The sequence below is a fragment of the Aquila chrysaetos genome, chromosome 8 (genome assembly GCF_900496995.4).
Source record: "Aquila chrysaetos chrysaetos chromosome 8, bAquChr1.4, whole genome shotgun sequence".
NCBI lineage: Eukaryota > Metazoa > Chordata > Aves > Accipitriformes > Accipitridae > Aquila > Aquila chrysaetos.
This window is the reverse complement of record NC_044011.1, coordinates 21,206,787-21,221,949: the sequence shown is the minus strand read 5'-3', so window position 1 is coordinate 21,221,949 and position 15,163 is coordinate 21,206,787. Positions and strand designations below refer to the sequence as shown.

Genomic DNA, 15,163 nt, shown 5'->3' with positions numbered 1-15,163 from the left:
TTTTGCTCAAGGCTAAACTATTGTTAAAGTTTGTGCCCATTGTCCGGGGTCTTTGATCTGTCAAAGCTGCTTAACAAGCTGGTTAAAAACTGTTTCAGATAACAGGTGTGTCCTTTGAGGACACAGGGCCATTTTTCAACTTCTTTAAAAGACTAGTCCAGTAGCTGACTAAAATTTACATGCTGGTTGGTGGTGATATATGTAAAGCACTTTTAAAGCAAGAAATTCGATTTAGGGGTTTATTTCCCTGAACTTCCTTGTGGTTTGTTGTTGGGTGGGTTTTTTTGTTTTGTTTTGTGGTTGGGTTTTTTTTCCTGAGGGAGTAAAAAGATTTACAAGGTGTTTCTCTGGGGCTTTGGAAGTATTTCATGGAAAGATTATTGAGATGCTAAATCTACCTGTGGCATCGCAATGGCACCCAGTCACAGTAAAGCAGAGGCTGGAGCAGCAAGTGCAATGGCCAGGAGAAAGCTTGTGATGGAGAGGAGCAAAAGTAGCGCCGTGTGGGGCAGGCTATGCTGGGCCATGCTCACAGTCCATGTCCCCCCCACACCGAGCCTGCCCCGGTGCAACAGTGCAACCCCAGCCCACCCCTGCCCCTCCAGCTGGGTCCTGGGTCTGGTACAGGCTCCAAGAGCCTGCAGCATGGTTAGCATCTACAGGACCTGCTCTCTCTACCTAGAAAACCCAATTCCTGGGAGAAGATCCCTGTCATAGCTTGGGTCCCCACTGTATAAGCCAGGCAATTCATGCATGGCCAATGGCCTGAACAAAATTTCCTTTGAATGGTCCATATGTCACCTATATTCTTTAGGACGTGTGAAAAATGGTTCCTCCCCTTCACATATGTTTTAAAACACTACTGAGGTCCTGAGGGATTTAACCATTTTTAACCCAATCTAGTATTTGGGTTTTTTTCCCTGAAAATCCCCATCAAAACCAGACAAGTGTTGTCCATGGTCATGCTGAAGCGTATGGAGCTGGCTTGATGGCTTAGGGAAAGGGGAAAGGGAAACTCACTGTACGTCCACTGTGTATCTTGAGGAGTGTGTGGAAGGAAGGGATGATGAGCATTTCAGAGGTGTTTTTCCCCCCCTCCAGGTCAATACCACCTATTTGTGCAGCTGCTGGTACTGGGATTTTGGTCCACACCAACAATTTCTGTGCCTTTCCAAGTTCCAGTTGACTAGGTAAACTGCGCAGCCAATGCAAAGCCCTGCCAAAGGTCCTGGAGTGAATTGGTGTCAGCAATGAGATCAGAGGTACCTCACTCATGTATGCCCCCCAGACCGACAGCTGCAGGCTGCTGCACAGGTACTCCAACTTCAAGCACACGTAGAGGGTGCAGAGCCCCTGGGAGGCTCACTTGCAGCTGTGGCTGAGCAGCTTTGGTTGTACAGCATTTCAGGCATCTCTTTGTGGCCAGTCACTGCAGTCCCCAATGCTGGTGGGCTGCAGGGTCTCCCCTGGAGTGAGCTGAGCAGAGAGGGGGGCAGATGGCAGCTCTGCAGCCAGGGGGGCATGAATAAAAACGTGGTGTTTAGGAAACACCTGCCCATCTTCAATCTGCAGAAATAAGCACCTTTAGCCAGTGAGTGCAAAGCCATCTTCAATAGAAAAAAAGAGCTGGAAGTTCCCCTTAGACAGCAGAAAAGCTCTGACACTTGTTTTTGTCCTTCCCCTGAGCTGAGCCCAGCAGCTCCCCTTACTGGAGAAGCTCGCGTGCCTTGAGAGCCGAGAATGATAAACTGAAATAACTTTGCTTAAAAAGTGAGTCTGCTTGCTAGGCATATTTTCCTCAAACAATCCCATCTGTACTGAAAATCTGTCATCAGCTTGTTAGTTCAAGGCAGCTGGGGAATAAAAGGAGCACTTTGTCAAATGTAGTAGTTTTGTGAACATCCCCGAACCGAATCAGGAATGAAAGTGAAAAACAAAGCTTTTCTACCACTCAGCTATGCTCACCATTAGGATCATTACAACGGTTCAAAGATTACTTTGGCATGCATCTGTGCCATCAATTAGCTCCAGAGCTATGTTTAGAGCAATTCATTTTCATCATTCAGATATAGCCAGAAGGATACAAGATCGAGAACAAATTCCCATTGCAAGGCTGCAGCTCTGCTACTGGCCTCTAAGCAAAGCTCTCCGTGACTTTACTGGATTAAGCATCTCCCCACTACATTACCTACAATGTATTTTGAGCACCCCAATGATCAAGGCCATGTCTAAGGGCTGGTTAAAGGTCTCAATGAAGATAAAGACCTGTTATTGACCAGACACATTAAGACAGGTTTTCACCTTCTCTATAATCTAGATTAAAAGCCATTCACTTCTCTGTGCAGAGAAGGCCAAAATAGCTCTTGCTCAGCTGAAGGGGATGTAAAGAAATCTACTATTCTCACTTATTCTCAGTATTTTCCTGGTGTAAATTATTAAATGTGGTTGGTTTTAAAGCCGATTTTCCCTTACCTATAGCAATCCGTGTGGTATCTTTAATGCTGTGTTGAAGCATAGAATAAGGGCCTATATTATGGTCTCTCCAGTCACAGAAGAGTATCACAGTTGGGAACAAGGGGAATTGAATAATAGCAAACACTTTGGGGGAAAATATAAAAATTATATATAAAGTAGCCCAAGAACTCTAAACCACTTTAACATTACAAACCCCTTTAATATTATCACATAATTGTGACCTGCAATGTAAAATAAGAAAATGCTATGAAGTGGCGGATGTCCAGTAAGGCCACCAGACTATTACAGGAGGGTGTCTGTAGCTATTATTTGTCACTAGCTGTTATTTATATTGCACATGATTCAACAGATGGTCAGGCAGATGCAATGGCAAGGTGAGACAACCACAGCAGTGAAGGCTGGAATGGAAGTTGCTGCAGCTGGAGGAAGAGGGCTGTGCATGGAGAGAGATGGATGGAGCCAGTGGCCAGGTGAGGGAATGAGCAGGAGATGTTCGAGCGACTGAATCTGACAAACCCAAAGAAAGGGTCAGCTGCTGACTGTGGGGCCCTGCAAGCTGTGAGACATGCCGGGACCTTCATGGGGGCAGGCCAGGTAAAGGAGTCTGTCCCACTCCCCTGGCAATACGAATAAGAGAGAAGGAGCTGAAATGCTGCTACTGGATTTACAGGAGGACTGCCCTTCTGCTGTATTGCTGGGAACAGAGTTAACCCCAGAGATCTCAGGTAAAATCCACATGGGCGGAAGTGAAGAAGCAATCAGTACTGATCTGACTCAGGGTGTTTAGTTAGTGCTGGCTTTGCCTGTAGGCAGGATTTGGGGCAGAAAGCTTGGACACAAAGACACTGCAAAGAAGTATTGTGATTCAAAAGCATGGATGGAGTGTTGCCAAACTCATGAAATGCACCAGTGGGAGGAAAAAAACACTGCAAATTTTTGAGGAAGCACAATAAAAAGGGAAGAGTAAAGTTTTCTCTTTGGACTGTAGCTTAGCATTGGTCAGTTGAGGTATGCTGAAGCAAGTGAAACGTGGGGCACTAAGTAAGTGCAGCTTGCCTGGTCTGCAGGAGGAAAGAAGAGGGGACTAGTCTCAGGGGAAAGTCCTAAGATTCACATTCAACCCATGACTGGAACCACTTCTCCCATGAGCTAAATGACCCTTAAAAAGCAGAAGGCAAAAAGCCCTGTTCTTGCCCCAACTGCTTATAAAATTGGGAGTGGGAAAAGCAAGAGAGGTAGTATCATGGGTTCATTTTTCTTGGTGGAGATGTGATGATTGATGAGGAAGGTCTGTCTCTGGACATCTGATGAATTCTGACACTGAGAACTACTTTATGTCCATGTGTCATATCTATGAACTGAAAAAGTCCCTGTGGAATGTGGGACCTCACTGCCTTGGGTATCTTTTGCCCCATGTTGGCATAAAACCATGGAAGATGGTAGAAGGAGTTCTTGCACATGGCACAAAAGTAGAAATAGACTTTTTTTACATTTTCATAGTTCAATAGACCAATCTTGCATAACTGGGCAAAGCTAAGCACACAAAGCCAAAGAGTAATGGAAACAAATCAACTAATGGGAGACTGATCGGTTAATAATTCTGATAAATGTCTCACTTCACAAAGGAAATGTATTCTCCTGGTAATCTGGAGAGAAAGACAGACAGAAAGAGATGGCAACAAGGGCAAAAGCTTGGTGTAAGAGAGAGAAAGACTCTGAGACTACATCTATACAAAACATGCCTCTGACCGTTATCTAGTTCTGAAGCCAACTGGCACAGACTGGCGTGTGTCCACATTATTAAATTCTTGCTTTCCAGGCAGTGTGGCTGAGTACAAATTGCCTGCTGGGATTGGCCTTTGGCCTATGCTATCCCCAAACCATGCCTGGGAAATGTTCAGGAGAGAGCTAGTTGTCTAGAGCCAAACCATACCAGGAACCGTTGTAACAATTTGACTCTATAAATAATTGAGCCCCAGTGCCTGAGAACATTATGTGGCAGTGTTTAATTTACTAGGAGAGATGAAATCCATGATCCTAGCCCAGAATGGAAATCTTGGACACCTTAGAGCACCCTGAGAAATGGAAAACCGTAGAACATCCAACAGACACATGAGTGCTGATGAAATGGAGGCAGGCATGATTTTGCCTACAGCTGCACCAATGTGCTCCACCACTCGCAGCAGAGAATATCTGGTTTTAGAAACACAAAATCAGTCTCCTTGCTTTAGCTAACATATCTGCTTGAAAAGCTGCACCTGCAAGGCCCACAAGGCTGGAGATGAGGGAAAGATGGAACTAAGCTACTGAGGATTCACCATTGATCCTCAGGATCTAGGAAAGCATGGCCAAAGGTCTTATGGTCCTATTTTAGTGAAGGGGTAGGAGATGAAGATTGTGTCCAAGAGCATTATGCAAGGAACCAGGACTGAGCCTACTCAAACTAGGGACATGATAAGAGAAAAGGAGTTGGGATAGGGACACAAATGCAGCCAGATGTGTATTGCTGAGGAGGTTTTGGGTTATCACTCTCATATAGAACAGTGTACAAGGACCTGTAACAGTGATAAACGAGTCTTGGTAAATAAAACCTAGGTGACAGACTCCTCAATTTAGTTATGCAAAATGATGCTTGACCTGCTAGTGTCAGCCAAGTGACATCAAGTCCAGACTGAGATGTATCATCTGGTTCACACTACAGTTCAGCTCAGAAAGATGTATTATCCATTAAAGGTGATTGGCAAGACACTTCATGAATGAATAAGAACATGCAGAGGTATCATGATACATATAGACACGTGCTGTGGGTTCTGAAGCAGTGGATGCCACAAGTCATGTGTATGAGAAATTCTGGGCATCTGCTGAAAACTGAAAGCCCTGAAAACTTGGTATGACAATTGACTGAGCCTATTATGGAGAAAATCTTCTCATACATCTGGCAACCCATCTCTGTAAGTCACATAAGGAAAAGCTCATATCCTGACAGAAGTAATGGAAGATATGAGGTAGTAGGGGTGTACATTTCCATCTCTGGGAAGGGCAAAGGGACTGTGCTGGAGAGCCTAGGGAATGACAAAACCATGGAAAGAAAGAGCCTGAAGCTTTGGAAAGTCTGCGCTCAAGTGCTTTTGCAGAGCACACCTCAGCCTCCTTCAAAACGGAACACAGTTAAACCTCCCAAAGGTACTCAGTGAGAAAAAAAGAGAGGTGCATGCAGTGCTTACAGACGAGGTCTCAAGGCACGAGGAGCAGTCAGACCAGAGGGCTGTGCAGCCTGTGACTGGCAAGTGTGGGCTGCAGCCTGGTCAGAAAGCACTCTCCAAAGCACATGGAGCCCCTCAAACCTAACCGTGCCTGGAGGTTAGCCAGGTTGCAGGCACCTCAGGAGACCATGGTCACAGCACTCATTTTGGGGGAGACATGGAGGGAAGGAGAGCTCATAGGTAGTCTGCAGACCACTCCTGCAGAGCAGCAGGGACACAGCTAGAGTGCCCATGGCCACTGAGCGGCTGCCCCACAACAGCTGCTCTAAGATATTCCCAGAGCAGATGTGCAAAGACAGAGTGGATGTGTCAAGACTTTAGTGACAGAGGTCTGGAAATTACTGCATCCACCTCTCATGGAAATGAAGCCTTCAGGCCCATCTGGTTTTGGTCCTTCCCCAATTTCTGAGACTCAGAGGAGTTCAGACACCAGTAGGGATCTGGGTCGTTGCATGGAAAATGAGAGTACACACAAGGCTTACATGGGGTGGGTCTGTTTCTGATGGATCTGTAGCCCATTATAAGTATTCACACTTACATGCTGTGATGTGGTGTCCAAACTCACTATTTCTCAGCGTGCTCGAGCGAATCACCATGACACCAACGATCGCCACAGTTGTGACTAATTTCTGTTGCTGTCCTTTACATTTTTGGGAGGAAAGCCAAGTACTGAAGCTGGGGATAGAAGCTCTCCCAGTAGGTGTTTCAAGCTGCCTTTCCACTAGTGCCTGAAAACTCACTTGCTGTGTGAAGATCTGACAGCACAGGCCACAAAATGCACCGTGGTGCAAAGCATGAGGTAGGGGAGCACAAGGGACAAACTGCATTTTTAGTCATCTACTTCCTACATAACACTTGACAGATCTTTGTTTATCACCAAGAATAAAAAGTCTGGAAACAGAATGTTTTATGCAGTCACTTTATTGCTCTTCCTCTGACCCTGTGGATGAGGACTCATGACTCCCTCAGGCCAAAGGTCAGATTTTGTAAAATTAAATTTTTATTAGTCGTGAAACGTTCCTCTGCTTTTTAAAAAATACAAAAGAAGTCTCATGTTTTTCAGGCAGCCACCTAACAATTTGCAGCTGAAACATAGCAAAGTAGCACCTGGTACATGACAGTCAGAGCCACTGTATAAAACCCAATGAAAATAAAAAAGAAATATCCAAAGCAAAAAAAAAAAAAAAACCCAACAACAAAAACAAACAACAAAAAGTCAGTAAGTTTGCAGAAAGGTCATTTAGTGTTGTGAAAAACAGAATCCATTTTTTATAACACAAGCATCAACTTTCTCTTAGGGAATAATTTGTAAAATGTTTCCTCTGATGGTGTGACGAAAGCACCACCTCATCCTCGTGTCCATCCCCAACATGGCACAGGGTTCCCTGGAAGGGACATACGCATCCAGAAACAACGGCTCCTTCCCTGCCCTGTCCTGGGGCTGACTGGCCTGTATTTAAAGCTGCCTTTGAAAACATTGCATGTGACATTATAGAAATAAAAGGAAGCTCCTTTTGAAGAACTAGCTGTTCTTTATTATAACTGAACGTCTGTGCAGTGAACATGAAACCCTATGCGCTAATATTTAAGCACTAATAAACCTCCCTCTCATCTAGTTGGTCTAGATGACAACTGGGGGGGATATAATACTGCTGGCTGCTGCTCCTGTTCCTACCTGCTGTAACCAGGAGCTTTTGTGGTTTGACTCTGCTGTACCATTATCTCTGCCTTAAAAATTGAGTTTTATCTGCTTTTACTAGCTTTTACAAGGCATCAGGACCAGGCCCTGTGCAAATCTCTTTTATTGTCAACCCTCTACATGTTTTACAAGGAATCCATTAGTTTTTGATTTGCAGGTCTCCGCAAATCATCTTCATCATAAATACTAAAATTACTGCATTGCTTGTAGTTTTTCTCTTGCCCATCTGGCAGGGCCCGATGCCGTTCTGCCAGGTAACTTTCAAGATGTACATGTCAACAGCAACAACACTTTGGGGGAAAACAAACAAACATTAAAAAATTGAATTAAAATATTGATCTGCGGTCTTCTGCCAGGGCTATATAAAACCCATCCTGAACCCATAACAGCTTCAGGAGACTCGGGGGAGCTGGGTACAGATTTTGGTCACACTGTTTCAGCTGATTATATTAATTTTTAAGAAGTTTCGCCCTTCAGCCAGACTTTACTGGTCTGCAGCTGCAATGTCCTTACATAGGTGCTTATTACAATGTAATATCAAGCAAAATGGTTTTGTTTCCACTTCAGGAGAGGGAAATGGAGGACAGGAGAAGGAAGACTAGTTGGGATAAGCAGGCTGCAGGCACTTCCATTCACTCCTCTGGTGTCTTCAGTTCTGTGTTTTCAACTGAGTAATTGTTGGCTGCACCAAAGGAAGCGCATGTGCAGCTACAGCTCCATCAAAACATCGCCCTGATGTGGCGTAAGATTAGTAATTCCTTTTTGTTTTATTCATTTGACTCTTAAACCTTTCATGGTTCTAATCAACCTGATCACTTGAAAAATCAAAGAACACAAAATGATCAACAATTAAGGCTCAATTCAGCCACCTAAACATAGATATTTACTCTCACAGAGATGCCCTAGGATATCTCACCTGACCTCTCCTGCTGGTACAGAAGCATATGAGTGTTCAGCAGGTCCTGGGTCATTTTTTCTCAGCACCTTGTCGGTGTCTCGGGGCATTTCTAATGGTACTGAATGCAAACTAAAATCCATAGATATCACAGAAGTCCAGTGAAAGATGTCTGCTTACATTTTTGTATTTAGCTTGTACTTAGATTCTAGTTTGCTGTTTCCGTTTCCAACCTGAGAAGGGTTTGTGTGCCCCCAAAGTGCCCATTTTCCCCAACAATATCACTGCATCTAGTAAAGGATTATACTCCCCCTCTCAACCTTGCCCCTTTGTTTTCCTCGGCAGCAGTGCGATGTCATCTTGTGACAGCTCTTTCCAGCTCAAGTCACTGCCTACCTGCTTCTGCAAAGCAAAAAAAGAGGACTTTGCAAAGCCCTTTTGGGGATGCAAAGAATTTTTAAAAAGCCAGTTGGATAGGAGCAAGTGGGAAAATACAAAAGAAAGTCAGAGGGAGGCAGAGCAGGACACCTGAGCTTTGAGAGGCACAAATCTGTGATAAACCCCTTATTAGTTTTGCTCGGAGAGTAGGGCCCCAACCAGGGCAGCTGGGTGGGCAGCAGCAGGGTCTGGACCCGGGGGATGGGGTGGCAGCCTATTAAAAAAATTATTCTTTTTTTTCCCTGTTTCTTTTTTTTTTTTTTCCCTCTGTGGCTTCAAAGAAAAACGATTTGCTCATTTGGTAATAACTGATGGGGACTGTGAATTACCGAGCTAGCCCCCAGCCTAGTGTTTATCTCCTCACCAATAAATCTCTAAACTGAAGCAATGAAACTAAGTAGTGCTGCTATTTCTGTGCTTTATTTCCATATTAATCAAAACACAAGCCCACCCCTGCCTCCTCCCTGGCCCCGTGTAGCTGGAGAAGATGTAACCGGTGAGGGGACCGTGTGGGTTGGACTCATCAGATGAAGAGTCTAGTGGAATGGGGGGGGAGGGAGGGAGAAAAGAAACCCCACAACTGAGGGGGTTAAATCAAACGCCCAGGGCCTGGGGGATTGGTGTCAAGTTTGGGGCAGACCCCTGGAGGTGGGGGCAGCGGAGTCCTCCCCCGCGGGAACTGGGAAGCACTGGGAAGGGAGGGGAAGCTGCTTCCCCCTGGGACTAAGAGCAGCGCCCATCACCCTCACAGCCCCGGCAGGGCCGGGACCTGCCGGGAAGCAAGTACATGCAGAAGGGAAAACGAACGGGGTCCATCAACCTCAGATATATTTATATTTATATTTATATTTATATTTATATTTATATTTATATTTATATTTACATTTATATTTATATTTATGTGTTTGTGTACACGTGTATGTATTTTTTATATGTGCACGCAGCCATTACTTATTTTTGTGGCGAAAAATAAACCAATTTCCAGAGAGCGCAAAGCCCCCGTCTATCCCAGGAGAAGCTGCCCGTGCCGAGCTGAACCCAGCCCAGCCGAGCCATGCCGTGCCGAGCCACCCCGGCCCCGCACCCCCGCCACGTCCTGCCTGCCCCGTCGGGCACGGGCGAGCCCAGAGGGCGGGCGCTGCCAGGCTCTGCCACCATCGGATCTTTCCCCCTTTCCTATTTCTATCCCCCAACCCTTTCTTTCCCCCACCCCACCTTCTTTTCTTTTCCTTTTCTTTTATTTTTATTTTAATCTTTTTTTTATTTGCAGGTTGTCTTTGTGGGGGAAACCCGCCCAAAGAAAAACCCACCATTCCCCCTTCTTTCCCCATAAGCAGCTTCACAGAAGTTGTTCTTTTGGTTTTTTTTCTTTTTTCTTTTTTTCAGGGGAAGGGAAGGGAAGGGAAGGGAAGGGAAGGGAAGGGAAGGGAAGGGAAGGGAAGGGAAGGGAAGGGAAGGGAAGGGAAGGGCCGTCCCTCCTGCCGCACAGGTGCAGGAACCCGAGGCGAGGAACAGAACCCGGAGAGACTTGAATTTCTGTTGATCAGGCCGAAGTTTCCTCCCCGTCCGAGAGCAGGCGAGGAGACATCTCCGAGCGCGCCTCCTCGCCCGCGGCATTGCATCTCCAAGTCGATCGGGGTTTCCCCACCCGACCCATCGGAAAGGAGAAGGAAACGGCATCTCTGCGGATGCTCTTTCCCTTTCCCCCTCTCCACGGGCCAGGACGTGAAACCAGGGAGGCGAGAAGCCTGGCGTTTCACTGGCACCGCTCGGGGCACGGTGCTGCCGGAGAGGAACCGGGGGGATGGGACATTTATCGCCCCTTTCCTGGGGACTCAAAACCCCGGCTCAGCCCCCTGCGACTGCTCGGTCCCTTTTGCTGCGGAAAAGCACGAAGCGGCTTGCGCGCCGTTCCCTCACCCTTGCTCCGCGGCTGGAAAAGAGCCCGGGGCTCCCGCGGAAAGAGAGGCAGAGCCCGGGGCGGCTGCGGGTGGCTGGGCGGGGATCAAATGCCCCCAGAGAGCTTTTGCTCAGGCAACGCGCACTCCGTCCCCAGGACCGAAGGGGCCGAGCGGCAGGGATGCTCTGGGGAGAGGCAGCGCGGCCGGGGGTCGCGGCGGGTCCCGAGCACCTGGCTTCGGCTCCGGAGGGCTGCGCCGGGACGGAGGGGTGACTTCGTCCTCCTCTCGGCTGTAAGTTACAGCCCAGCCCCGTCGCAGGCTCCGCAAGCTGTTGGCAGCCGCAGCTGGGGGGCAGCCCCAGGCAGAAGCAGCCTCGTCCAAGCCTGCCCCGCTCGGCCCGGCCGGGGAGGAGGATGCGGGGCCGGGGGGAGCCGCGGCTTTGCGCCCCAACCGTGTCAGCCCCGCACGGAGGGGGTGCGCCGGCGACGGTCGAGTCCGCTGCGGAGGGGCCGGCAGCCCCGCGGACGGACTCGCACCCTGCAGCCCGCTCCCCGCAGCCAGAGCGGCCCCTAGCTCCTTGCCCCGTCACGCCGCCTTTCCCCCCGCGTGTCCCTGCCCTCCTCTCGCTTTCCCTCCGTCGGGGGTGCAAGTGCCTCTGGCTGCCGGGGCCGTGCAGGAGCTCCCACCCCCCCCAGCCCCCTCCCCGGGACGGCGGGGCAGGCGCCAGCGCCCTGCACAGAGCCCGGAGCCCCGCTCCGGCGGCCCCGTGGGGGTCACCCCCGCCGCGCCCCCAGGCCCCCTCCCCAAGCACAGCCCCTCCCGGGGCCCGGGCTGCACCCCGCACTACCGTGCCCCCCCCCCCCCCCCACTCTCCACACGGTCTTCCGCCCCCTCCCCGGGCAGCGCCGGGCTCTCCTCCGGCGGGACCCCCTCCGTGCTGCCTGCGGCCAGCGGCGCCTGCCCGCTGCCAGCGCTGGGGGGTGGGGGGGCGTGGGGCCGGGCACCGCGCTGCCTTGGGCAGAGGCGAAAACCCTCCTGGAAGGCGAAGGAATCGTGCACAGCTGAAAACTAAAAGGAAGGGAAGGGAAAGGAAAGGAAAGGAAAGGAAAGGAAAGGAAAGGAAAGGAAAGGAAAGGAAAGGAAAGGAAAGGAAAGGAAAGGAAAGGAAAGGAAAGGAAAGGAAAGGAAAGGAAAGGAAAGGAAAGAAGGAAACTGCAGCATGTCTTGATCATCTTGCTGAAGTACTGGAAAGATTTACTTCAACCTGAGAGTGGCTTTTTTACAACATGGTGCATTAGTTCAGTACGTTTTCGGGGCAAATATACATTCTTCTTTATATTTTCAAATGTTTGTGTATGCGTGCTTGTGTCTTAACGATGATTTGGTTGCTGCAGTGTTGCACAGCCCGTTCCCCAGCACAGGTCACGCAGAGGTGCCTTCCAAAAGTTGTTTCGCACCTCAATTTAAATGCCCCCCCCTTCCCCTGTCACTACTCAGCTTGCGACTCAGGGGGAATCGCCTTCCCGGGTTTCTTCAGGTCCCTCCCGGACACTCCCTCCGCGTAAGGCGGGGGGCAGGGGCTGCCTGGCCGGGGCGCTCCCATGTGCGGAGCCGGGGGTCGCTGGCAGCCGCCCTCCCCCGAGGGTCCCGCTCCTCTGCCCGCACCCACACCGCTCTGCTCCCCGCGGAGCACCGCCTCCCGGCGCGGCTGAGCTGCCTTTCCCAGCCCCCTCCCGCTTGCCATTTCCCTCCCGGAAAAGGGCTGACAGCTGGATCTCCAGGAAAAAAAAAAGTTATTGCCCCGTTTTTACCTATAAAGGCACCTGCCACCCCCCCCGCCCCTCCCCAGCTGTGCCCGCGGCCCGTCCTCCCGCCGCCCGGCACTGCCTGTCGGACCATCCATCGGCTTAGGAATTCCTGCCGATTTCCAGCCCGGCAGCTCGCACACACCGGGGGGACGTTTGGGCAATCGCTGTCGGGTTTGTCGCTGCTTCCGAGGCAGGGCGGCTCCTGAGCCACACAAGGAGATTTGCCAGCCTCCTCCGGCTGGGTCAGAAAAGTCGTGGCAAAACCCAAAGCGATCAAATACGGCGCCTTTTCTCAGCTTCTAGTCCCAGACAAAGGCGAAACAGGCAGCTTGTAATTAATTTTTTTTATTTTATTTGGAAATCTTATCCAGAAACACTGGTCAATAATAAATATATCGATAGTTATCAAGAATATATAAAAAATAAAGACACGGTGTTGTCTTTGAGGCCTTAACCAAAAACAAACAAACAAACGAAATTAATAATAACAGTATTTCAAGCAAACACCCAGCAAAACGTACCGAAAAGGAAATGAACAACAACAAGGCTTCCGATGTAGTTGTACAAGTCATTGATCTGGCAAGAGCTGACCCCGCATGCAAAACCAAACCAAAGCAAATGCAAAAAGCAGCAAACCCGAACAAACCCAAAGCCAACAAGAGAAACGAGCGACGAGGACCCCAGCCAGCCGAACTAGCACACTTCACCGAGAGCAGGAGATGGGAGAGTTTGCAAAACAGACCCGCGGCAGGGTTGTGCTGTGTTTTGCACTATTTCCCTCTTTACTTTTTTTTTTTTAAGAGGACACAGAGGGAAGAAGAAAAAGAGCGGCAAACAAAACTGCATTGCAACCAAATCTGGGAAAAAAAAAAAAAAACCAAACAAACAACCAAACAAAAAAAAAACCCAAAACCCCAAACCCACCCACAAAACTTTAGTGAATTCGCTAGGAAGTCCCTGTTGCCAGGGAAGCCGCCCATGGCCGGTAGCCACGGGTGGCAAGCTGCGGTGGGAAGCATGCATGCCCTCTCTGGGCTACCTCGGGCCGCCGCTGCGCTGCCGCAGCCGGGTTTGGAGCGGGAGGTTTCGGAGGTGTCGCCGTGCGAAAGGAAAGAAAGGAAAAGCCCGCAAAAAAGAAGAAGAAGCCCCAAACCGATCTCATCGTCAATTAGTAGCTGCGAACACTACAATGACAACCATGTCTTTTTTTTTTCCCCCTTTTGCATCCATTTTAAGGAATTATTTACATTTGATCACCATCAGCGGCATTATTATTATTATTATTATTATTATTATTATTACTCTTTTTACAACAGGGATCTTTTTTTTCCGGTTTAGTATAATAAGAAAACACCGCCCGAGGAGCCGGCTAAAACATTACCTTTGCAAGGTCCTTACTACACTAATCCCGTGTTACGGGGGGGGGGGCTTGGCGGGGCGGGGGGCAGCGGGGGCAGGTCCGTCGGCGGCGGGGGGGGGTCCGGCCGCAGCCCCGTCCCCGCAAGTGGGACCGCCGGCTCCGGCGCCGCCCCGGGGGCCGGGGGGGGGCCTGTCGAGTCACTTCAGGAGGTCCTTGGTCTCCCCCGAGATCCTGGCCATGTTGGAGGCGGTGAGGGCCGAGAGGTGGGGCGGGGGGGGCATCTGGCAGATGGTGCAGGGGCACGGCAAACCCGCCCAGTGCTGGAAGCCGCTGCCGAGCTGCAGGGCGGGAGGGGTCGAGGGGGTCTTGAGCAGGGAGTGGGGGGGGGCGGATGGTGCCGATGGCCGGCAGGGAGGCAGAGAGGGAGGAGGAGGTGTTGGCGGAGGACAAGGCACTGCCGAGGATGGGGTGCACCTGGTGCACGGTGCCGGCGGCGTGGGGCGGGTGCCCGGTGGAGTGTCCCACCGTGCCGCAGTGAAAGGCCGAGTGGTGCCCCCCATAGATTTCCCCCACCAGCCTCTTCATCTCCTCCAGGGAGCTGGTGAGCATCAGGATATAGTTTCTGGCTAGCAGGAGGGTGGCGATTTTGGAGAGTTTTCTCACAGAAGGTCCGTGGGCATAGGGCATCACCTCCCGCAGCCCGTCCATGGCGAGGTTGAGGTCGTGCATCCTCTTACGCTCCCGGCCGTTGATCTTCAGCCGCAGCTGCTGCAGGTCCTGCTCCGAGAGCTGCTTCTTGATTTTGTACTTGCTACCTTCCCCTCCAGCCTTGGAGCCGTTCCTGGAGAGGCCTTCCCCAGACATCTTCTGCACCAGGTCGTTCTGGGTGGAGGAGACAGAGTTGAGCCGGCTGTCTTGGTGGTGGTGATGGTGGTGGTGGTGGTGGTGGTCTCTCAGGTACATCTCATCCATGTCTGGCGAGGAAGCTCTGCTGGAGACAGAGCTGGAGTCAGAATTCATTGTATTCGGGCTTCTGAGCAAGAAACTCTTCCCTGCTCTGGAGGTGGCGGAACAAGACAACTCTCCTTCGAAAAGCACTGAAAATGGAACGAAAAAGAAATAAACGGACAGCAGGCTCTGCCAGCGAAGGGCTGGAAGTGCTGGAGGAAGAGGAAAAAAGCCCCTCGGCCCCCTCTCTCACCAATCTCTCTCTCTCTCTCCCCTGGTTACTCAGCCTGTTTACAGGATGGCTAGTTAGTGTATGCTTGGACTAACCTCAGCCTGAAAAAGAGGGGCTTTTATAGAGCTGCAGCAGAGAGCAGAG

At 50.0% G+C, this 15,163-nt stretch overlaps 1 protein-coding gene across 1 annotated transcript; it reads right to left on the bottom strand.

Moving 5' to 3' along the window:
- Positions 1 to 13,944: 13,944 nt before the first annotated feature.
- OLIG3 (oligodendrocyte transcription factor 3) lies at positions 13,945 to 14,947 on the bottom strand. The gene is given in 2 exon segments (XM_030022959.2): positions 13,945 to 14,225; positions 14,227 to 14,947. Coding segments are annotated over 2 exon segments (822 nt in total). The 5' UTR covers positions 14,860 to 14,947; the 3' UTR covers positions 13,945 to 14,036.
- Between the last annotated feature and the right edge of the window lie 216 nt (positions 14,948 to 15,163).